The following is a 24,371-nucleotide window of genomic DNA, read 5'->3' as shown; positions in this document are numbered from 1 at the left end:
TGAGATCCCACATCGGTTCGAGAGGGGAACGAACCATTCCTTATAAAAGGCATGAAAACTTCTCCTCCAACGTGTTTTAAAACCGTGAGGGTCACGATGACATCAGGCTACAAATGACTAAAAATTCATAATTTTATCTCAAAATGTTAATGTCTAGTGGGCCGGGCCTTAGATTCACGAGCCCATTTATCTGTTCATGAACTTTAATTGGGCCCATCCGAGTTTGGGCCTTATCTGAATGCCAATTTAAGTGGGCTGAAATTGTAGCCCATTCAAGTAATGGGCCGAGATGGTCCACTAACCTACTTTTCATTTGACGTGGACATTGAAGGGTGAGAAAATCGATGTGGGTTTCATATACTATATTTACTTCATACATAAACCGTATAAAAACCAAACTATATAAATATATATATTATTTAAGAAAATAAATAATTTAATTTAGCACGTTTAATAACATGACAATACGTGGGACGAGAGATTAAAATACTTAGTCTTTTTGGTCGAGGATATACGTTCTCATCAGTTAAATTATGCTCGAGTTTAGAACACGATTGAAGTGATTAAGATACCATTAACAACCTATTTAGAGCATTTTAAGACGTAACTCAAAATCCTTTATATTTCCTGTAACACGACAATGTGAGAACGCATAACTAATTTTAGTTAAATGTGTCTATCGACTATCAATTAATGGTCTGTTTGGATGAGTATTAACTCATCGAACGTGGAATCAACTCGAATCAAACGACGTCAAAAAGTGAATTCGGTTATCACCACGGAGTATTAACTCATCGAACATAGAATCAATCTAAACCATACGACACAAAAAAAGTGAATTCGATTACCGCCACTAGAGTATTAGACTCATCGAACATGGAATCAACCCGAACCAAACGACGCCAAATAGTGAATTTGATTATCACCATGGAGTATTAAACTCATCGAACGTGGAATCAACTCGAACCAAACGACGTCAAAAAGTGAATTCGGTTATCACCACGGAGTATTAAACTCATCGAACGTGGAATCAACCCAAACCAAACGACGCCAAAAAGTGAATTCGATTATCACCACTGAAGTACTTAACTCATCGAACATGGAATTAACCCGAACCAAACGACGCCAAAAAGTGAATTCGATTATCACCACTGGAGTATTAAACTCATCGAACGTGGAATCAACCCGAACCAAGCCGACACAAAAAAAGTGAGAGTCGGAGGGGCCGGGGGGCCCGACAAGTGTCAGCATTTGAAGGAGAAATGAGGGAAATAAAAAGCAGGAAAAAGTTGAATATATAGTTGGAAGTTTGTGATGATTTGAGCATTTTGGGAACAAAACGACGGCGGTGTGTCACGGGACTGCGCTTTCACATGTCCGAACCCAATTGCCAAATCCCACACTCCCTTCCGTCGGTCCCAAACCACCCAATCATTTCCCAATCGTAAGCACCTTCGTTTGGCTCGGTTCTAGCTAACTCGAGAATTTATTATAACCGTCTAATAATGATTTCTTGACTAGATATACCGTCACGTAACTTTCGTATTTCGTGAAATTTGATTGAACGAAGCTATTTAAATTGAGTCGGTTTCGTTCGTTTTTTTTCTTACTAACATCTATATAACTGGAAACTTTAACCCTTAACCTCGAGATTTTACCCTTCATTTATTTAAATCAAATTCATAACATGTTGCCTTCCGTACCCGCGAGCACGAGCCAAGCTTCATTTCACCTAAATACAGCTCAAATCTTAGTGAATTTTTGATTGCATCAACGTGTTGCCCTCCATAACCTCGGTATATTAACCGTTGACTCTATTCAGGTAGAACATAAAAAAAATGCTTAAGGTTGTGAAATTTACATTTTTACCCTTGCCTTTTATTCTCATTTAGAGGGGTATATTCGGACTAGCTCTTAATTTAAATATTAAGTGGATTATAATTTACGTTTTTACCCTTACTTTATATTATTTGTTTGGTGTCGTACTCGAGTGTGTGTGTTTTAAGTTAGGACAGAGTACCACTCTGGCAAACCTATCATTAATGCAAATTTCTTAGTATATTTTATATATTTTTATTTGGCTCGGGTCAATCCAAGGGTTTTGTCCCATGAACCCGAAACCGAATCAAGTCAGTTCGGGTTTAGAAAAATGAACCCAAACCAACCTAAAAAGCTAATCCAACCCAACCCAACCCTTATAGTTCGGGTTGGGTTGGTCCGGGTTGTCGGGTTGTCGAGTTGAATGTACACCCCTATATAGAGGTATATTCGGGATAGCTCTTATTAAGGAAACAAACTTAGCTCTTACCGATTCTGTTTAAACCCTAATTCTTGAATCTTGGACCATTTCTAAAATGAAAAATCTTAAATATTAAGTGGATTACAATTTACGATTTTACCCTTACTTTTTATTCTTTCCAAGGAATGCTTGTCTAGAGAGGTATATTTGGGCTAGCTCTTAATTTAAACCTTAAGTGAATAATTTACATTTTTACCCTTGCTTTTTATTCTCGTTTAGAGAGGTATATTCGGGCTAGCTCTTAATTTAAACGTTAAGTAGATTGTAATTTACGTTTTTACCCTTGCTTTATATTATTTTCTAAATGAATGCTCGTTTATCGAGGTATATTCGGGCTATCTCTTAATTTCGCTGATTACAAATGAAAAAGTTTAAGGAAACAAACTACCGATTTTGTTTAAACCCTAATTCTTGAATCTCGAACCATTTCTAAAATGACAAATCTTAAACATAAGTGGATTATAATTTACGTTTTTACCCTTGCTTTTCAATTTTTTTTTAAAGGAAGGCTCGTTCAGAAAGGTATACTCGGACTAGCTCTTAATTTCGTTAATTACAAATGAAAAGGCATAAGGAAACAAACTTAGCTCTTACCGAGTTTGTTTAAACCCTAATTCTTGAATCTCGAACCATTTCTAAAATGACAAATCTTAAACATATGGGGATTATAATTTACGTTTTTACCCTTGCTTTTCATTTTTTTTTTTAAAAGGAAGGCTCGTTTAGAAACGTGACTAGCTCTTAGTTATGCAAATTATGAATGAAAAGGCATAAGGAAACAAATTTAGCTCTTACCGAGTTTGTTTAAATCCTAATTCTTGAATCTCGAACCATTTCTAAAATGACAAATCTTAAACATAAGGGGATTATAATTTACGTTTTTACCCTTCCTTTTCATTTTTTTTTTTAAAGAAGACTCGTTTAGAAAGGTATACTCGGACTAGCTCTAAATTTCACTGATCACAAATGAAAAAGTAAAAGGAAACGAACTTAGTTCTTACCGAATTTGTTTAAACCCTAATTCTTGAATCTCGAACGATTTCTAAAATGACAAATCTTAAACATAAGGGGACTATAATTTACATTTTTACCCTCGCTTTTCATTTTTTTTAAAAGGGAGGCTCGTTCATAAAAGTATACTCGGACTAACTCTTAATTTCACTAATTACAAACGAAAAAGTACAAGGAACAAACTTAGTTCTTACCGAGTTCATTTAAACCCTAATTCTTGAATCTTGAACAATTTCCAAAATGACAAATCTTAAACATTAAGTGGATTATAAATTACGTATTTACCCTTGCCTTTTATTCTTTCTAAGGAAGGCTCGAGCCAACTCTTAATTTCGCTAATTACAAATGAAAAAGTATAAGAAAACAAACTTAGGTTCTACCGAATTTGTTTAAACCCTAATTCTTGAATCTCGAACAAACGAAAAATCACGACTTATTTAAAATTTAGACAAATTTTAATATCTTAACTAATAATTATATAATCATAATTACTTGACCAATAATTAAAAAAAAAAAAAAAAAATCTAATTATTTTCTCTCTCTTAATCATGGTTTTGCGTGCTAACCACCAACTTCAATTTACACGCACATTATAATATTAACTTTCTCAAACACATTGATTTTATGACCAAACCATAAAATCAACCACTCATTGGGGGCAAAATGGTCATTCCATGTGCCCCCCCTACCTCCCATAATTTCTCCTATTTATATCATTTTTTTTTAATTCAGAATATTTTTTAATACGTATTATTTCTGGTGTAGTCTGTCAGTATCAATAATAATAATAATAATAATAATAATAATAATAATAATAATAATTTAGTCTTCATAATTATTATTGTGAATTAAAATATTTTTTTTATTAAATTATAAATTTTTGGTATAGTAAATGAAAGATAATAAACCAATTTAGTATTTAATTTAAAATTTTAAAAATTAAATTATTAACCGTTCATTTACAAATAAATAAATAATATATATATATATATATATATATATATATATATATATATATATATATATATATATATATATATATATATATATATATATTAGTAAATGAAAGATAATAAACCAATTTAGTGTTTAATTTAAAAATTTTTAAAATTAAATTATTAACCGTTCATTTACAAATAAATAAATAAATAAATATATATATAGATATATATATTAGTAAATGAAAGATAATAAACCAATTTAGTGTTTAATTTAAAAATTTTTAAAATTAAATTATTAACCGTTCATTTACAAATAAATAAATAAATATATATATATATATATTATGGATAATAAATATTTGTATATCGTATTATTTTATGATATAATCTTCCTCTTGAATTGCGTATAAAATAGAGTTTTTGTTCAGACTGAACCTCTATATTTAATTTCTCCGAAAGTATTTGTAGTTTGCTCGGTACTTATTCACCAGAAACGAACTTCACCATGTAGCATTACTAACGTGACACCGATCATCACGTCTAAAATCATATTTACGACATACCCATTTGTCCTAGTAGTGGGTAGGAGCCCGACAGTCACTTCTTTTCCTTAAACCACAACTAGGAGCGGGAGGAGTTACTTGATAGTCTTATGGTAGACGATGCCATCGACATTGATTCCACAACCTTAGCTTTGTGAGCATGCCTGTCTAACACGATAACGACGGAGAAAACGAAAAAAAGAATTATTTTTTATTTTTTTAAATGAAAGGCACCAACATTAAAATATTTAAAAAAATCCATGTAATCTCTAATTATAACATGGGATCCATGAACCAATAATAATGAAATAATTTAAAATAAAATTATTTAAAAAAAAGGGGAAATGTATAAAATACTTGTTTTTTAAAAAAAAGAAATAAAAAGATAATAGAGTAATAATAGGTTTGAAGAAATGGTTTGACCGCGTAGCGCCACGTGGCAGCTGCAGCCAGTGAAGTTCGAAAGCGACGTTTTTTTTTTTTTTTTTTTTTTTTTTTGTGGACTTTTTACCTTCTTCGCCGGTTGGTTTCATAATGCGATACCGAAATCGAAGCTAAAAAGGAAAAATCTGTAGCCGTTCCCTAAAATATTTCTTCGATTTTCAGTTCTTCAGCCCACCATTTTCTGCTCCCTAACTCACCCGAGTCATTCAATCCCAGTTCATAAATCATTCAATCTGTTCATCTTTTTCTGTTTTTTTCGTCAATTTCTTTGTGGATTTGTTGTTTCGAGCTCTTCTTTCACCTCCATTTCACGTTTTAACGCTGCCATTGTTGCCGTTTTTCATCTCTAGTTCTGATTTCTGTGTTCCTTTTTGATTATTTGCTCTGTTTTTGTTGGAACTTGGAGGAGTGGGAGAAGGAATTTCGTTGTTCTTTTGGGTTTTTTTTTTTTTTTTTTTGTTTTTGTTTTTTTTTTTCTCTTGAAATCTGTTTGTTTAGTTTCTCTTTTGGATTTTGGGTTCAATTTTTTGAGAGATGAATCTGTATGTCTCTTAATCGGTTGTTGTTTGATTCTTTTGATGCTCTGATCGATTCCCCAACTCGTTCTTTTGATTTTGGGTTTTTGGGCGATTTTGATTGTTGGGTATCGAGATTTGGTTGGGAAATGCGGGATGTTCTTTGATTGAGTTTCTCCATTGCCGTTATGTGCGGCGTGGTTCATACGGCGCGTTTGATTTGAAGTTCTGAATCATGATTTTCCTCAAGATTCTAGGGTTTATGCGCTCGTTTGCGGCTGATTTCTACTGCGATTTTCAAGAATTTGTATGGTGATATGGGTTCTTTACTCATCTAAGCTCTGCAAGTATCTCACATTATCGCCATTGGAGCTAATTTAAGCAGGTACTTGCTCGTTTATTCAATAAAATTCGCGTCAGATTTAGAATCCGCCATCGTTGTTGAAGAATCTGATTTCTCTGTTTCTGTGAGATTCCATTGATTATTCCAAGCTTTTTTGTTCAACGATTCCGAAAGGGAAAAAAGTAATATCTGGAAAAGAATAAGGATCTTGCAACGGTTCAAATTTGTATCCCTTCCTTCATTCAAAGCTGCTTTTGATTTATTGCCCATTAGAAGATCTTTATAGCGTATCCGTTATCACTTTGTGGCAATTTTAACTCTCATTTGAGTATTGTTCTGTTCTCTGGTTGAGCTGAAATCTACGTGCATTGCTGTGAATTGTGAGATTTCAAAGCATCCATGGGGCTTCCTAGAAGTCTCGTGATGCTGATTGTTCAAATGTGGTTCTTGTTTTTGGCTGATCTGGTTATGGTTCGATCAACCGATACTCGTTCTTCGGCGCGTTCTTTGGATGTTCTTCTCCAGGAATATGCTTATAAGGCATTGGTTAACCCGAAAACTGGTATTCCTTACGATGCAGCCGCTCCCTCGAACTTGACTGGGATTAGCATTAGAGCTATGAGGCTGAGGAGTGGTAGTTTTCGACGGTACGGTGTTGTTTCATTCAAGGAGTTCGATATCCCGACTGGTGTTGTCGTGCAGCCATATGTTGAGAGGCTTGTTTTGGTGTATCAGAACTTGGGGAACTGGTCTGAGGAGTATTATGCATTGCCTGGTTATACCTTTTTAGCACCAATGTTGGGTCTTCTTGCTTACAATGCCTCCAATCTCTCGGCTACTAATCTTCCCGAACTCGAAATGAGAGCTTCCGGTGACCCGATACATGTCAAGTTCGACTATGTCAAGCCCCTCCCGGATGGCGCCATTGCAAAGTGTGTTTGGTTTAATCTTCAGGGAATAGCCAATTTCAGCAGTGTGTCGTCTGGTAACACATGTTCAATGATCCAACACGGGCATTTCTCTATCGTCGTCGAATCCATCGCTCCTTCTCCTTCACCAGTCTCCCAGTCGCCCCCGGGGGCTGTGATCCCGAATGCACCTCCACCTTCAAGCAAGAAAAACACCACCAGAGTGTGGATCATTGTAGGATCTGTGGTGGGTGGAGTGTTGCTGTTGGTGTTGCTATCACTCCTCATTTGTTGGGTTCATAAGTTAAAGCAAAGAAACAAAATGGAACAGATGGAGAGGGCAGCAGAATTGGGAGAACCTCTACAAATGGCAACGGTGGGCGACACAAAAGCACCCACGGCAACCGTGACACGAACGCAGCCGACTCTTGAGACAGAATACGTCCCTTAAGCTCCTCCATCGACCCCGATCACTCATCACGGTACCAAGATATTCATCCTTTCTAGTTCCTTTGCTGATCTTCTCTGGTTTTGATGGTATTCTTGTGAGTAGTAGAAGTTTTAATGATGATTTTTGTGTAAATGCCGTTTATTTCTGATACATGTATGATGAATGATTCATTGTTTCGCACAAAAAGTGTTACTGAGAACTGATTCTTCTTCTTCTTCTTCTTCTTCTTCTTCTTGTTCTTCTTCTTAATTGTTCTTCATGTTCTTATGTATCTGCTGAATTTGGTTTTATGCAATTTCGAAGGTAATAAAGAGAGATTCTTCATGAAATGTTTTGTTCTGAATTCTTTTTCTTTTTCCTGTTTGTGATGTTAAGATTTCGTCGGTGGCTTGCTTATGTGTTTGACTAAATAAACAAATTTTTTGTTCTCTTCTGCTTATATATTTTAATATTAAATGTTTCGATTTTGAATTTAGTCAATCTCGTTATTACGGTTGATATAATACGTCTCTAAGTTGTTAAGAGGCAGGTCGATCTAAGACTACTACTTTGATGGTTTGATTCTCGCCCGAAAATAACAAAGTTAAGGATTAATAAAATTAAAAAAAAAAAAAAAAAACTGTTGAACCTAGGTTCATTCATACCCTTAAACTTTTTTTAAGTGCCACGCCACCTGTCTTTATTTTTTTTTTATAAAATTAAGGGTAAAAATTTATAAACTTTTTAAACTTCTACTGTATTTTTAGAATAATATTAAAAATTTAAACCAAAACGCAAAAATGCTTTTGAATTTTAAAAAAAAAAGTTAAAGATATTATTCAGCGTTTATCACCATATCAGATAGAAGGGTACGTTAAGCCTATTTACCTCGTAAAATCACTTCCCTGCCATTCTTGTAACCGTCACCTGTAATCTAATACCTCCCGTCTTTTTGTTACCTGGGATTCCTCTGTTATGAGCCTTCCTCGTAAAATCACTTCCCAACCATTCTTGTAACCGTCACCTGTAATCCAATTCCTCCCGTCTTTCTGCTACCTGGAATTTCTCTGTTATGAGCAAGGCCTCAGGCTGGGCTGACGAATCTTGTTATGTTCTAAAGAAAAGAAAGTAAATTTTGTTATGACATTAACCTAACAAAAATTATTATTTTTTGGATGATTTATTCAATCTAAGCTCCTCATAACTTTAGGCTTTATTTATTACAAATATGTTTTTTTGGTTGTTGTTGACATTGACATGTTGGATTTTTGTCTTTCCTTTCCACTAGAATTTAAAATCTTTTTTTTTTTTTTTTTTTTTTGTTAATTAAATATATAAAGAAGAAATCCACCAAAGGTATTTGATTGAGAATGAAGTGGTGGGGCCATGGAGGAGAGAAAATGGAATTTGGGGGGAAAAAGCAAATATAAATTATATAAAAACAGTATTTGTATTTTTATTAATTGACCATCTTAGACATCTTCTGTACTAAACGCTGCGTTTTGGTGCATTCAACACTAGAAGAAATCCAACTCTAAGAGGACAAAACAGTAATTTCCAGCCCAATATTATTATTATTATTTATTCCTTTAATTTCTAAAATTTTCAAAAAGTGTTGTATAATATGGGCATAATACAGGCTGTAGAACAAGCTAAAAAGGGCTGCCTTTTGTTTTTGTCTTTGCCATTTTTTATAATTATTTTAATATTTTTATTTATTTATGTATTTATTTATTTCATAAATAAGTAATTTCTGCCTTTGGGAAAGTGCTTTACATTAAAAAGCTGAAATGGAAATTGAAGAGAGAATAAATAAAGGAAGGCAGGCTATTCTCTTCTTTAGTTTAGTAAAGGTAAGTGTAGCTGAACAAAAAGAAAACCAATCCATACATATAAAAACAAACTTGGTCTCCGAACGATTCATCATACGAGAGAATCAACTTTTAACTATAAAACCCGTTACAAACGTACATCAACCAAACCAAACGGGTTTTATAACCCGGATAATAAGTCTAAGTCCATGATTAGTATAGGAAGAGGAGATTCTTTCAGGGATTGAATCGGATCCTCCACATCAAAATTCTTAGAGTCTTTATCTCGAAGTGTTGTTCCTTTTCAAGCTAGATTGTTTTTGGTCAATTTGAACATAACGGAATGGATAAGACACAAATTACCACTTCTAATGTCAATGACTCGACCCTCTCTACAATTGTTAGAACTCAAAAATAAAAAGATTTGTTCGACTTTTAGACTACAATTACCTGGGTTTGGAGGCTTGCCACTTAGAATGTTAATGACTCGACCATCTCCACAATCGTCAGAACTCAAAAATAAAAAGCTATGTTGAACTTTTAGACTACACTTACCTGGGTTTGGAGGCCTGCCACTTAGACTGTCAATGACTCGACCATCTCCACAATCGTCAGAACTCAAAAATAAAATGCTCTGTTCGACTTTTAGACTACACTTACCTGGGTTTGGAGGCCTCCCACTTAGAATGTCAACGACTCGACCGTCTCCACAATTGTCAGAACTCAAAAATAAAAAGTTTTGTTCGACTAAAAGTCGACACTAATCTACGTTTGGAGGCCCAAGTGTGGACGAATGACAATATTCCTTGGCTACTAAGTTGGTTTTCCTTGGGTATCTAACCTCAAAAAGTAAAGAAAAACGGCCTAACTGTTCAGTTTCCAAGCCAGTTTTCCCATTGTGATTAAAAATCCACCAGCTATAACTTGTACAGTTGCCACCATGTCCCACTTCCTTTGGGACCTTTTCAGGGCAATAATCACAAGACCTGATGCATTTTTTTCAGCTAAAGAAAGTGGTCAGAAAGGTGTTCCTATGGAATAGTAGTATGACCAGGGTCTTACTACACCTACTACTACATACCACCAAATGCTCTAGAATAATTCCAAACTAAATGGGGTGTTGGGTGCTTGCCAATATTTCACCAACATTTCCACCACTATTTAATGGAAGGTCCACTTCTGAACAGAAACTCAAAACTACACGAACAAAATCATTATTTCAGTATCAATGTCCGTAGATTTATGGCTGTCACCCTCTCTATAAACAGATACTGCCATTAGCCTATGGGAGATGTGGAGAGTAGCAGCACAGACATTATGGCACATGATTCAGACACATAAACTATCATGCCTTCTACTACAACTCTAGTTCTTGTTATTATTGCATCAAAATCTATATCATGAGTTTCCTATGGGAAAAGGGTGGACAGAAAATAAAAACTTACAAGGACTCAAAGCTATTCATCATCATTACTGGGTTTCCTCCTGCTCAAGGAGGTAAAGCTAGTTACAGAAAACAGAAACTCAAGAGTCAACATTCAGGAGAAAATCTACTTTGATATGAAGAAGCAATTCTTGATGATCGATTATACTTATGTTCAGATAAACATAGGAAAAATGAAACAAATTGATAATACACGACAGTGATCATCATCGTACAGACATCTGCATTCTGCAATAGAAACTTTTATTCCTTCATCAAGAGTGCATCCGTGACAACTCCTGCACCTAGGACAACATTAGCGTTAGTTCTAAAGTCGAGAGTTTCCTAAGTATAGTGAGAAATCAAAAGATAAAGAAAAAGAACCAAAGAGCTTCAGATGCAAAGCTGAGAATCCATTTAATATGCCTCCTTGCTCACATGCATACTTAGATAGGTTTTATGCAAGATTTCAATTTGAATTCACGGGTACCTTTCCCTCCAAGCTTATGTAGCAGGAAAAGGGTTTTCACATTGTTTAGGTACACCTAAAGCTATTACAGAAGACAAACTTGTAATCACCACTACTTTTTTTAAATAATAAAGAGGGGGAAATTTTGTTGACAGTGAGGACTGCTGGGAAAAAATAAAAAATAAAAACGCTATGATCCTCGATTAAGGAACCGCAAGAGGAGGGCACTTGGAATTGGGTGGAGGAGCTTGCGTCACACGGTGAGTTTTCTCAAAAAATATCTATACCTAGAGAGCTCCGCTCGATTACCTAATGAAACGTCACGACTCCGATGTAGTTTTGAGGAGGCAACGTCATGGACTACAGAGACAACTTAAGAGAAGAAAAACGCATGAGCAGGGCTCCTGCGTGAAGTAGAAGAAAGTGGGGAACCGATCTGACTGAACTGGTTCCAGCCTGTTCACTTGAACCGGACCCAACCGGTCTAGTTGGATCAGGTCCAGCCGATTATGTTGGACCGTTTTTGGTCCAACCGAACTGGAAACGCTTATTTTGCCTGGTTTACATCATTTTAATTACAATTTCACCCCGGTTTCAATAGTTCTAATATTTTCCCTTAATGTAGAACCCAACTAAGAACTTTTGGGAAAATTTGGAAATTCTCGAAGACGCGAACCAAACTCGGGAAAGTCTAAAACAAGTAGCCACATGAATTATTTTTAAGCAATACTTGTAAGGGTCGATTAGGACAATGAACAAATTTATTAGAAAGCATGATGATAAACCTAATTGATCAAGTTGCAAATAGTTAAGCCTAGAAACTCGTTCGTAATCTAGTTTAGCGCAATTTTATGTTTAAAGCTTCCACTTGTACGTTGTGAACCCCTATTAGTCCTAACTTTATAAGGACTTCAGCATGTCTCGTATGTTTGTAAATCCGTTGATTGAGCATGTTGGACACCGTTATATATGCATGGTAGTACGTTATAGGGATTAGACACCCTGACTGGATATTATATTGGATAAATGCTATGTGCCCTAGAGAGCCTAGATGAGTATATGCATGATCATGAGTAATTATTGCATTCCCTTAGTCCTAGAACTTACATTGGGTCCCACAGGTATTTTTGGGTGACCAGGCAAATCAAGTAGGGGACGACTGAGGTGCAACCCCTAATCGTAAACTTACCTAGGTTAGGGTGGGAAAAGACTTTCTAAATCTTCTGATGATGCGCGGGATTACTAGATTTAGTTGGTGCTTCTACACTCTCCTCTCTCAGGATATGCCGACAAGGCTGGAGGAGCTACTGACTATCCTGATTTTGATTCGTCAACAGATGCAAGAGAGGAAGCTACTGGGGGCAGAGGCAGGAGTACCCGTCTCAGGCGGGAAAAGAGAAGGAACTCAGTATGACCTTTAGCTCGTTGGAAGGAATTCGTAGCGGCATTAGAGTCTACTTGACACATAGAGGTTACTTATCACCCATAGAGGACGTTAGAAGTCATCGAGGGTATGCTACTTGGGTAAACCAAGTAGACAGTTCATATGGGGTGCAGACGGTCAGAATACTAGTCTGCGTATAGTGCACAGGTTACCTCATACACAAGAGACTTACCCATGAGCCCATTATAGGACAAGTTGACCCATGTGCCAATAGCACAAGGTTAAGGATAGACTTTGAGAAACATAAACAAAAGGCTAAGTACATTCAAACCCTACATTATGGTCCAAGGGACATAGTTATACACCTTAGAGTAGGAGTATATAGAGTTTAGGTACGTATTAGCCTTATTGGGCCAGTACAGATAGTAAGTCATGACATTGGCTAATGCTAGTGTCAGAATATGAACACATAGTTTAAGAGACCATCGTAAAGATTAAGTCCAACGAGAGCCTACAAGTAGGTTGCTTACTAAGTATTTTTATACTCATTCCATATTATTCTATTTTTTTTTTCAGATGGAGTGTAGACCACTGTTGGCAGCAGGAGCATGCAGAGCCGTGCAGCTGCAGGGAGTCGATCAAGTCATCCTCCATCTTGTCATATTAATATTATTTTAAATGCTGCTTCTTGAAATTTGCACCAATTAGGAGACACCATGACCCATGAGCCATGGAGATCTACTTTGCAAAATATTATCACCTCCGTTTTATTTTCCTACACTGCACATCCTCCCTCTACTTCCCAAATCTCAACCAGCCCTAGCTCACTCATGCCATGCTTCATGCCTACGATTTTCCCTCCCTCTCAATCATCACTCCCACACCCCACATGCACAACTGAAACTCTCAGTCTCAGCCCTCTAGTGCAGCAACTTTTACTCTCTAAGTTACAATTCAATCATGCATTAGCCTCTATCTTAACTTCACTGACTCTTATTTTATCTATCAGTCATAGCATCTGAAGCCATCATTGCCTTCACCGTTATTAGCCAGAGGAATTCCATCTCATTTTCGTTTTAGCCGAAACGGAACCCTACTAACCAGAAGGTTGAATAATTAGTTTAAATAAATTGCCAGAAGCTGTCACTTTACCCTGTGTGATGACTTATAGGCCAGTTTTTGGTGCCAGGTTTGGACTCAACCTATTGTGCAACCCGGTTATTCCTACAAACTTAGGGATTTTTTTCGCAAATACACGTGGAAATAAGTCACTGCAGTTAGTTACCCAACCAACTAACAGCAGATTATCAACAACGGACTCAAATAGCATAGCATCACAATGGACGCATAAAATAGCGCTGAAGTACTACATGTTTTGTTGGAACAAGGAAAAGAAGGGCTTTAGATGGAACAAATAAGAAATTTTTCGTAACTTAGGACCTTACGGAACCTGTGGCCTCGTTCATGGGGTAACTTTTCATGGATTCTTTGATATGTGATTTCCTTCACCAGTTTGGGAGAGTGCGTTTTTTCTTATACCGCATTCATCGATAGAGTTTTGATTCCTATAAACATAAATACGTACATACTGAACCTCGAGCATCCAAATCAATAGCTTGCAATCACTACCTTCAACTATTTTAAAAAATGTCACAGTAAATGTAGGGATTCCTGGAATTAAAAATCATACTAAATTTAAAATTTAACATTCTCCAAGTCCAAGAGATTGACTAACTACCCATCAAGAAAGAGGATTGCCCTAAAAATTTCATACCCCGAGATTAACATTCCCAAAAACTGAAAAACAGTAATAAGAACGCATAAACATGTACCAGGGGATGCAGGTCAAATAAATTAACTATGCGAACCGGCGGAGACATTCTCCACGAGCTTCTTGTCCCTGCGTTCCATGGCAACGTCCCACATATCATTACCGATGTGCTTCGGCTGCACAAACGCGAACAACAGAAATCAAAATCCAAAAACTGATTACAGAGATCGTTGATCGGAACTCAGAGAAAGGAGATCCATTGAGCAAAGAAGAGGGGAAAAACGTTAAAATCAAAACCAGCACAAAGTTAATTACCCGGCCATGGGCGGCTTTGTGGATGTGATATTGAGCATTCCCCATTATACAAAGCATTCCGGCGATGATTCCCAGAGGAAGTGCCGCTTCTAGCCATCTCCATCCCATTTCTCTATCTGCTGTTGAAATCTCGGGGTTCCTCCGATGGCTACGCGCTCGACGATATATCTCGCAGAGCATATGGGCCTTAGCTTGGGCTCGTATTCGACGCATTTCCAAGGTCCAATTGTTTAGTGGGCCAGCTTCGAAGACGGCCCATTAAATTTTTTAATTAATTAATTTAATATTATTTTAATGATTGATTTTATAATGGTAAATTACAAATTTAGTCTACCAACTTAAATTATAGTATCTATCGATGATCGGAGTAAATTCCCGACGATGAGCCCGATATTGGCAGAATAACTTCTAATTTTTTGATAACTCGATTTGAGGTCATAAGGATTGAGTCGGTTGGATTGGATTAGATTTTTTTTTTTTGTTAAGATTTTGGAAAACTGAAGATTCAGGTCTGCAAGTTGACATTTTTTTTTATCTGGGCTTACTACTTAGATGCTTTCAGCAGTTATTCGCTCCGCACTTGGCTACCCAGCGTTTACCGTGGGCACGATAACTGGTATACTAGAGGTGCATCCTTCCTGGTCCTCTCAATGCTCTAACGCCCACACCGGATATGGACCGAATTGTCTCACGATGTTCTGAACCCGCTTTAATGGGCGAACAGTCCAACCCTTAGAACATACTACAGCCCTAGGTGGCGAAGAGCCGACATCGAGGTGCCAAACCTTCCCGTCAATGTGCGCTCTTGGGGGAAGATCAGCCAGTTATCCTTAGAGTAACTTTTATCCGTTGAGTGACGGCCCTTCCACTCGGCACCATCGGATCACTAAGGCCGATTTTCGTCTCTGCTCGACGGGTGGGTCTTGCAGTCAAGCTCCCTTCTGCCTTTGCACTCGAGGGCCAATCTCCGTCTGGCCCGAGGAAACCTTTGTACGCCTCTGTTACCTTTTGGGAGGCCTACGCCCCATAGAAACTGTCTACCTGAGACTGTCCCTTGGCCCATAGGTCCTACCACAAGGTTAGAATTCTAGCTCTTCCAGAGTCACCGAAAATAAGATCACAACTCCTACCTGACTTTAAAAAAGAATTAAAAATGTTTAATATTTGTAACCACGTAAGTGATGAATTTATAAATGTTTGATATTTAAAATTTATGAGATTTTAGTTATTAACGTGACATGTGTAATAAATCCAACCTATATGAATTGCTCGCATTCCCAAACCCAACCTATACACATCCCTATCTATTATTTCAAGTCACTTCGTCGTTTGAAATTTGTATACAAATGTAAGGCAGTGTAACAGTCTAAATCCACCGTTAGTAAATATTGTTTGCTTTGGGCCGTTACGGATAGCCGTCAGCGTCACGGCTTTAACATGCGTTTTCAGGGAGAGGTTTCTACCTCATTAAAAGGAATGTTTGGTTCTTCTTTTTCCAACAAATGTGGGATCTCAGAATACACTCGTTGAGGGTCCAACATCCTCACTGGCACAAGCCCGTTCTCCGGCTCTAATATCATTTGTAACAGCCAAAGCCCACTACTAATAAATATTGTCCGCTTTGATTCGTTGTGTATTGTTGTCAGCCTTATAAATTTAATAAAATACCATTCTACAAAGAGGTTGTGGACTCTATTCGCCATATTATCCACTTATTTACAATAAGACCCTTTTACTTCACAGTATTTGCAAAGACGGTCCACTTTCATCTCAATTCACTCCCTTAACGAAACTTCATTACGTGCATGGTGGACACGTGTCGTCCTTATAGAGAAAGATAAGTGAAATAATTATTTTATTACATGGTGGACACGTGTCGTCCATATAGAGAAGTATAAGTGACAAATAATTATTTTATTACAACCGTAAATAAAAATTAATAAATAAACAACGAAGGCCACAAATTATTTATGAAACCACCGACTTAGTTTTTTTTTCTTTTTATTTTTTTTTTATTTTTTATAAATACTTCTTCTTCGTTCTCTCTCTTCAATTTAAAAAATCAAATGTTTAAGCCTCTAATTAAGTAATAAAAAGTAAAAATATAATTTCTAAAAAATACCTGTATTTTTTAATTAATTTAATTTTAAAAATCCTTAAAAAAAAGTATAAAATATGAAAGGAAATTTTAATTTAGTTAATTAACTAAAAATATAAATCATATAAAATTGAAAATTTATTTATGATTTCTCAAGATTAATTTTTATTATTATTAATATATTATATTTGTAGTATTTCTTATTAACACTAAGGTATTATAGTTTTCTCTCATTTTCTCACATTTTCTATATATTATTCGAATTAAATTGCATTATAATTAATAATATTGAACTACAAATAAATAAAATCAATTCAATATTAAATTGTAATAGATAAATAATCATATATTTATTTGATTTTTTTTTTTTGAGGTAAATATTGTAGGCTCCTCCGTCTCTAGAACTTCCCACATTTTTTTTTTCTTATATTTTTTTTTAATTTTTAAATAATATAATTATAAATAAAAATTATAAAATTTATGTACATTTTCAAACATAACTATATTAGATTTTAAAAAATAATTTTAAAATATTTTTTAAACACAACAACACGATTCATACATCGTGATGCCATCCCATGTCTTGAGACACATTGACCAAATAGGCTTGCTCGGACACATCCGTTAGGAATTGACCCATGTGTCGATCATCTCATTTGAACGTCTCGAACATCCATCCATCCAAATTTTCTCGAGCATCAAAGTCTCCCATGTCCATACTAACCATTTACAACTTACGTTCCAGATAGCTGGTGTCTAATCCAATCTTCGACACATAGACTGGGGTGCAATATTAGCACACCCATTCCATCCAGTACACTCCTTAAAAAAAAACCATTTTTCAAAATAAGATGCTTGAGATGCTTGCCCACACTATGACACACGCATGTGCCACAAGGTAGCTCGCTTAAGCCATAGGGCCCAAGGGTGGTGAAGAGCCCCAGACATAGGATGACATCACGATACATGGATCGTATTGTTGGGAACCAAGATGACAATGAGACATGATTGTGTCATATATATATATATATATATACCAACTTATTTCATATTAATTATTTCTTTCCTCATGGTTATTCAAATCCGTCGACCGAAGTCCATAAGCTACAAGCTCCCCATCAACCGATTCAATTCAATTATTTTTCATAAGCTCCTTAAGTTGTCCACTTTAACCCGTTAATACCTCACAATTCTAAAACGCGTATGTTACAGAGAAGTTTCCACACCCATATAATAAATACTTCGTTCTCCTCTCCAACCTATGTGAGATCTTTCAATCTACTAAGTTCACAATCTTTAAAATATAGTGGAACAGACATATTTAATTATTTTAAAAATAAATTAATAAATAAATTTAAATTTTATGATTTAAAAGTTTAATTTACCATTTAAAAATAAACTTATAATTAAATCATTATAACCACTTAACATATTTGCTTTTTTATTTGTTATTTTTAATTTAACCTAATTTCTTAAGCTTACTAAATTTGATTTTAGTTTCCATTATTTCACTCACAAAAAATAAAATAAAATAAAATAAAATAAATAAATAAATAAATAAATAAATAAATAAAGAAAAGAAAACGACGACCATTTACAATCATAGATTTTCCTCATTTCAGCTTCCGTATATTTACAGGCGTCCACCCTTTTACTCCTTACCTCTGCCTCCGCCTCCCTCGTCGGAACTGTTCTTATCCACCGTCTTCTCCGGCGACATCGCCGTCTCATTCTTCCGACATCCCTCTTCCATTTCCGAATCCTCCGATTCTCAGAACATCCATTTCTGCTCACAGTTCAATAGCAAAAGGCCATGTCCGGTATGTACGGTACCAACTTCTCCCCTGCAAGAACTGCTTCGCCTCACATCAGGACTACTCCTGATGGAGACAGGTACCACCTCCGATAATCCACTTCCGAGAATTTTCCTTCTGTTTAATTTAACGATTCTAGAGTTTGCTCAGCTTGTTAAAGCTGAGATTACTAATTGAATAATCAATCCCCCCCTTTGGTTCTTTGTTTTTTAATCTTTAGTCAGTACTTGTCGGAGCTACTAGCGGAGCATCAGAAGTTCGGCCCCTTCATGCAAGTTCTTCCGATCTGTAGCCGACTTTTGAATCAAGGTAGTGCTCTTCTCTGAATTTTTGGTGTTCCTGAATTTATTTCAGTGCTTAATTGTTGCGGCGGTGTTTATGTGTATGTCTAGATCGGTGAAGCTGGTGAACTTCTCCTTTTCTTCTTTAGTATCATTAGCGATTGCTCTCTTTGCCCTCGGGGTTGACTGTTGAATTGTGCATATGTTAGTCTTGGATAATCTATTTCACTTTATTGAATCTGGTTTTGTGGAATTCTGTTCTTTTGAGTGCTGGGAAAATCTTAGCTACTCTTGTTGGGTGCTTAGTTCTTCTAGTACACGATGTTCTACATGTTATGCATATCCATTCTGTTAGATTTTTCTTCTCAAGTTTTGGAGAGTTATGCATTCTTTATACTAATATCTTGTACAAAAGTCTCTTCTGATGTATCACTGTCATGAACTAATATACCATTGAAAGACCAAAAGCCTCGTGCATACATTAAGCTTCAAAAAGCGATTTTCAAGCTTTTTGTGTTATAAGAATTGAAGGTTTAAGTCATTAAGTTTGGTTTAGAATGTTATTAGATATTCATTAGTTCTTGTTATGTCAATACGGGGGTATATGATTGTTCACTGAAATCATGTCTACATTTGTTAAAGCTAAAATACCTCGAAGTATATTATAGGAAATGTGTCTAGTTGTTAATTCTTCCTACCCATATTATACGCTGTCAACGATTTCCAAACACTTTCTAAAATTTTCTCTATATCACATTTTTCTAAATTTTTTTTTATGAGAAATGAGACTAGATGACCCAAGTTCTAGTGGGCTGACTCTCGAGGGTGAGAATAAGTGATGCACAATTACGTTGCGAGTCCTGACCTTTCATTTAACATTTTAACGATTTTTCTACTCTAAAAGTAATTTTGAGTTATTTACAAAAACGTGTAATTTTGAAAAAATAAAGATTATTTTTGAAATAGGGAGTAATTATTTATAATTTGAAAATATTGTAAAGAATGAAACAATGGACTTCGTCTTCAAATCTTAGCTGTATCATGAAGTGGTGGTTCCATTTGGACCCAATATTTAATCTATTCATCAGTAGCGGAGGTTTGAATTCATCCAAATTGGTGATGCGGCAATCTCATGATGACAGTCTGTTCTTTTTTGGTCATTCACTATACCTTAGTCTTTGACATAAGAACTGGAGGCTGGATGTTGAATGTGGAAAAGCCTTTCAAGTGAAGGTTAATCATTTAAGGCCCCGAAATATGTAGTAGTTTTAGAAATCAATGTGCGAATAAAAAAAATGGTGCTCGTATTAGTACTTGTGTAAGAGCTTCCTCGATCAGGATCTATTCTTTAGGTTGTACCTCTTGCATTTTTGAGTTCTAAGTCTAGTGCTGTTCGAACTTACGGAGTTGTCCTTGGATTCTTTGGCGTTTGATAGTCACGTAATGCTCCAAGGCTCAAGTTTCGACCTCCATTTAAATTGCCATATTGGATGTTGATGAACTTCATCCTGCTCTGAGCAGCATAGTATTTATTTGCACTTCCTAATTGATCTTGTTATAGAGTTCGGTTTTGTTTATAAGTATTCTTCTCTGTACTTAATGCACAAATATATTTCTCTGTCTTCCTTTTGGTATGTTTCTGCTTTTCAATTCTGTCGGTAACTTCTAACAGCAAACTCTTTAAATGCAGAAATATTGCGGGTTTCTGGAATGATGTCCAACCAGGGTTTCTGTGACCTCGATAGGCTTCGGCATAGAAGTCCTAGTCCAATGGCTTCTTCAAACCTTATATCTAATGTTAGTACCACAGGTTTGAGTGGCTGGAATGGTCTTCCTCAGGAGGTAATTACTATTTTAGCATCAAAACTCCATTGGTACTCCTGATACCTGTTGATCTCATCATTTTGAGTACAATTTTAGTATGTTTTGATATATAGGCTAACATATGCCATCATTGTTACCCGATAGTTTGAAGGTAACATTGTAATTCTCCCTCTAAAGTAGGCTCATAGCTTGAGGGATTGGGGCTGCAACAAATGTTGCAGTGTGCCATTATTTATAGCTAATTACAAAAGTTTGTTCGTTGTTTTATTTAATATGAATTTTGGGAATATATGCAGCGAGAGAAGGAGCGGACTTGAATTTGTCTTTAACTCGGTATTTGTTCTTGAGTTGAACACGTCTCATGAAATTGATAGTTTCTTTTCCATTTGTTAATCTTCTTATTTTTGTGTGTTTGTTCGTTTGTTCGTTCTCAATAAGATCGTAATAAGTCTAATTAATTTGCTTACTAAGATCTAATTTACTCTCATAGATGAGAAAAAACGTGAAACTTATTATTTTTTTCGGTATGAAACTGTGCTTTCATATAGAGAAATGAAAGAACTAAATCTACCAGGGAATACATACAAACAAACAAACAAAAAAAAAAAAAAAGAGAGAGAGAATTACAAAAAGTGAAACTTGCCTATTGTAACAACCCAAGCCCACCGCTAGCAAATGTTGTCCTCTTTGGGCTTTCCCTTTCGGGCTTCCCCTCAAGGTTTTTAAAACGCGTTTGCTAGGGAGAGATTTCCGCACCCTTATAAAGGATGCTTCGTTCTCTTCTTCAACCGATGTGGGATCTCACGCCTACGTTAGGAGCTAATAGCCGTGAGTACTTTTCTAGCATGTAAACTTCCAATCTTGAAAATCATACTCCAATGACTTAAAAATAAAAGAAGTGTGAAGAGGATTTCTTTGGCTCCATGTTTAGGCTTGTGATAATGAATATATTTGGCTCCATGTTTAGGCTTGTGATAATGAATATATTTCACTATTTTTCTACTTTCTCGTTTGAGTGGCCAAAAAATTCTTCGCCATTCTTGAGGATTGCCTTGCACGGGTTACGCTTATTGGTTCTCCACTATAAAACTCAACTGAAAGCATCATCTATAAGACCAAAGAAGAAGAAGAAGAAGAAAGAAAAAAAGAATTAGTAACAAATCTGGATAATCCCAATGTTTCTAGCAAAAGTTGGCCTCTTGATGTAACATTATTCGAAGTTATTACAAGAACTATTGAAGAATGTTTCAAATATATAGATGGCATTATGATAATGTTTTTCCAGGCTACTTTTTTCTGTTGCAGTTCTTTCATCTTCATTTTGGACCCCATGATTGATTATTTGATCGTTGCATACTGATATCTCCTGCACTTCCAGTCCTCATATCCTGTTATATTCATATAGAATTAAATTCTTTCTATGTTAATTAGTCTTCAGGATGGTTTTGTTTTAAAAAAGTTGTATTAATATGGTAGAACCTTTTGAAACATACAGCAGAGATTAAGTAGAGCCACCGGAATGACAATGGACTGGCAAAGTGCACCTGCGAGTCCTAGTTCGCTCACCGTGAAGAGAATTCTACGTTTGGAAATACCTGTGGATACTTACCCCAATGTATGTTCTGTCGAAGTACAGATGTTTTTTGTTTGCTGGTCATACGCTAGCCGGTTTGTACGACCTGTACGTACACAAACCTATATATTAATACTTGAAGTTTCTGCTCTTTGTGGATGTCAGTTCAATTTTGTAGGGCGGCTTTTGGGTCCTCGGGGCAACTCGTTGAAACGTGTGGAAGTTACTACAGGTTGTCGTGTATACATTCGAGGGAAAGGCTCGGTAAAGGATCCAGACAAGGTACTATAAGGGTATCTCTAATTTGGAATCAATGTATCATATGATGGATCTCTCAAGAATCAAGACTATTGTAGTGATATTTTGCTTCTCTCATTGGATTGTTATCATTCTGTTAAGCAGTAGTATTGGTTATAAATTGTATTCGTACTTAATTTGTTTAACTTTTACATTGTCAAGGAAGAGAAGTTACGGGGACGACCCGGCTACGAGCACTTGAACGAACCACTGCACATCTTGATTGAGGCAGATTTACCAGCTAATATTGTTGATATAAGGCTCAGACAGGCACAAGAAATTATTGAAGAACTGCTCAAACCCGTGGTATATTTTCTTACCTTGGTTACGTTTTTCGAGCGATTTTGGCTGGCCAAAGTCACTCTTTTCATGCTCAAAAGTACTTCCCACTAAAATCATCATGTTGTGGAAGAAATTTATAAGCATACACCTTTATATTTATTTTACTCGAAGCCTTGTTCTATTACTCATTTACTTGTTTATGAAACTAAAGTTGCTTTCAAGAACCTTTCTTGAATCAATGGGCCAAGTTATCATTCTTACCCATGTTAATCATCAACCCCTCATGGATTTTTTGCATTCCTCATCCTTTGATGCAATCGATTCAGATTTTTCTTTTTTCTTTTCCCCGAACACGCTGTGTTCTAACAGACTTCTGATTCTTCTGGCATATGAATCATCAACTTGCAGGATGAGAGCCAAGATTACATAAAAAGGCAGCAGCTACGCGAACTCGCTATGCTAAATTCAAGTTTCAGAGAAGACAGTCCAGGACCTGGTGGTAGCGTCTCTCCATTCAACTCAAGCGGAATGAAACGTGCCAAAACAGGTCGTTAAGTGCTCATATCCTTTCTTACCTTAAAGAATTTCTACCCCAGTCCAGAATTCAGTCACTTGTATAACTCGATGTGAATCTGACCGACCGTGTGACGTAGCTAGGAGTAAGGGGAGGCGTAACTTCAGTTCCAGGTGAGCCTTCTCTCTGTGTTCCTTTAATATTCTTGACAGAAAGACTGGAAAAAGTTAAAAAAAAAGAGTGAAAAGGAAAAAAAAAAAAAACAATAGGGGATGGATTATATGTTGAGTGTAGGTTTGAATAGGTCAGTTATTCCAACAAAGTTAGTATATTCATTGGATTTATTCTTGTGTTAGGGACTGCTGAGGAGTGTGTAGTTTTACATTATTAATGCAAAAACATTAGGAAGTGATGAATGTAATATTGTTTGATATTTCTTAGGTGTTGTAATGTAAGCAATGTCAGTGTCAATTATATTTTTGGAATGATATATGAAAGAACAGTGCAAAAACTCAATCAATGTGCTGCTCAGTTTGTGTTTGCTATCAAGTTTCAGAATATGATTCTCCTCTCTTTTTTTCCATTTGCTGTAAAAGTTGTAAACATATGCCTCGACTTTTCCGACACGTACTGTTTAGTTGTTCTCGATGTACTTTTTGCTATGTTTTTGGACCATTAAGAGTGTAGGTGGGTCGATTTGGATTGACTTTTGAATAATGTTGTGATTGAATTGAGACTTCCATTCAAGGGAAGTGAACAATCAACTGAACGGATGAAGTTTGATTGATAAACTCACAAAGGTAGCATAAATCGGCATTGATCTGTCTCGAGGTTTGAATTGTGGAGATATGTTTACCGTTACTTGTTAGCTCTATTGGCCACGTGCTTAGTTGTTTTGGATGCATTTTTTTGCTTTTTTTTTTTTTTTTTTTTTTTTTTTTTTGGATGATTTGGAGTGTACGTGGATTGGTTTGGATTGACTTTTAAATAATGTTGTGATTGAATTGAGATTTCGGTTCAAGGGAAGTGAACAATCAACCGAGCAGATTAAGTTTGATTGGTAAACTCATAAAGGTAGCATA

The 24,371-nt window shown here is 35.9% G+C and overlaps 3 protein-coding genes across 6 annotated transcripts; 2 read left to right on the top strand and 1 right to left on the bottom strand.

The window, feature by feature from the left end:
* The first annotated feature begins 5,320 nt into the window (after positions 1-5,320).
* LOC111804409 (uncharacterized) lies at positions 5,321-7,783 on the top strand. Its single transcript, XM_023689204.2, has one exon. The coding sequence runs from the start codon at positions 6,495-6,497 to the stop codon at positions 7,452-7,454; it is 960 nt and encodes a 319-aa protein (XP_023544972.2). The 5' UTR covers positions 5,321-6,494; the 3' UTR covers positions 7,455-7,783.
* A 2,909-nt stretch (positions 7,784-10,692) lies between these two features.
* Positions 10,693-14,767, bottom strand: LOC111803048 (NADH dehydrogenase [ubiquinone] 1 alpha subcomplex subunit 1). 2 transcript variants are annotated; one of them, XM_023687300.2, is made up of 3 exons: positions 14,607-14,767; positions 14,353-14,467; positions 10,693-10,972 (listed from the first exon to the last, which is right to left on the bottom strand). In XM_023687300.2, exons 1-2 carry the CDS (start codon positions 14,712-14,714, stop codon positions 14,375-14,377), a joined length of 201 nt encoding a protein of 66 aa, XP_023543068.1. In that variant the 5' UTR covers positions 14,715-14,767; the 3' UTR covers positions 10,693-10,972; positions 14,353-14,374. The 2 variants fall into 2 exon arrangements, with proteins under 2 accessions (XP_023543068.1, XP_023543069.1); XM_023687301.2 differs by having other exon boundaries at positions 10,693-10,966.
* A 3,535-nt stretch (positions 14,768-18,302) lies between these two features.
* LOC111803243 (KH domain-containing protein At2g38610) lies at positions 18,303-23,832 on the top strand. 3 transcript variants are annotated; one of them, XM_023687566.2, is made up of 7 exons: positions 18,303-18,597; positions 18,739-18,827; positions 20,490-20,641; positions 22,122-22,238; positions 22,362-22,478; positions 22,656-22,799; positions 23,184-23,832. In XM_023687566.2, exons 1-7 carry the CDS (start codon positions 18,518-18,520, stop codon positions 23,328-23,330), a joined length of 846 nt encoding a protein of 281 aa, XP_023543334.1. In that variant the 5' UTR covers positions 18,303-18,517; the 3' UTR covers positions 23,331-23,832. The 3 variants fall into 3 exon arrangements, 2 of the variants coding, with proteins under 2 accessions (XP_023543334.1, XP_023543333.1); XM_023687565.2 differs by having other exon boundaries at positions 22,119-22,238; XR_015422768.1 differs by lacking the exon at positions 18,303-18,597 and having other exon boundaries at positions 18,720-18,827; positions 22,119-22,238; positions 23,184-23,462; positions 23,646-23,832.
* The last annotated feature ends 539 nt before the right edge of the window (positions 23,833-24,371 follow it).

This window comes from Cucurbita pepo, chromosome 10, assembly GCF_057944985.1.
Source record: "Cucurbita pepo subsp. pepo isolate OVF chromosome 10, ASM5794498v1, whole genome shotgun sequence".
NCBI classification, from domain to species: domain Eukaryota; kingdom Viridiplantae; phylum Streptophyta; class Magnoliopsida; order Cucurbitales; family Cucurbitaceae; genus Cucurbita; species Cucurbita pepo.
Note: the sequence above shows the minus strand (reverse complement) of the source record. Positions and strands in the feature narration are given on the sequence as shown.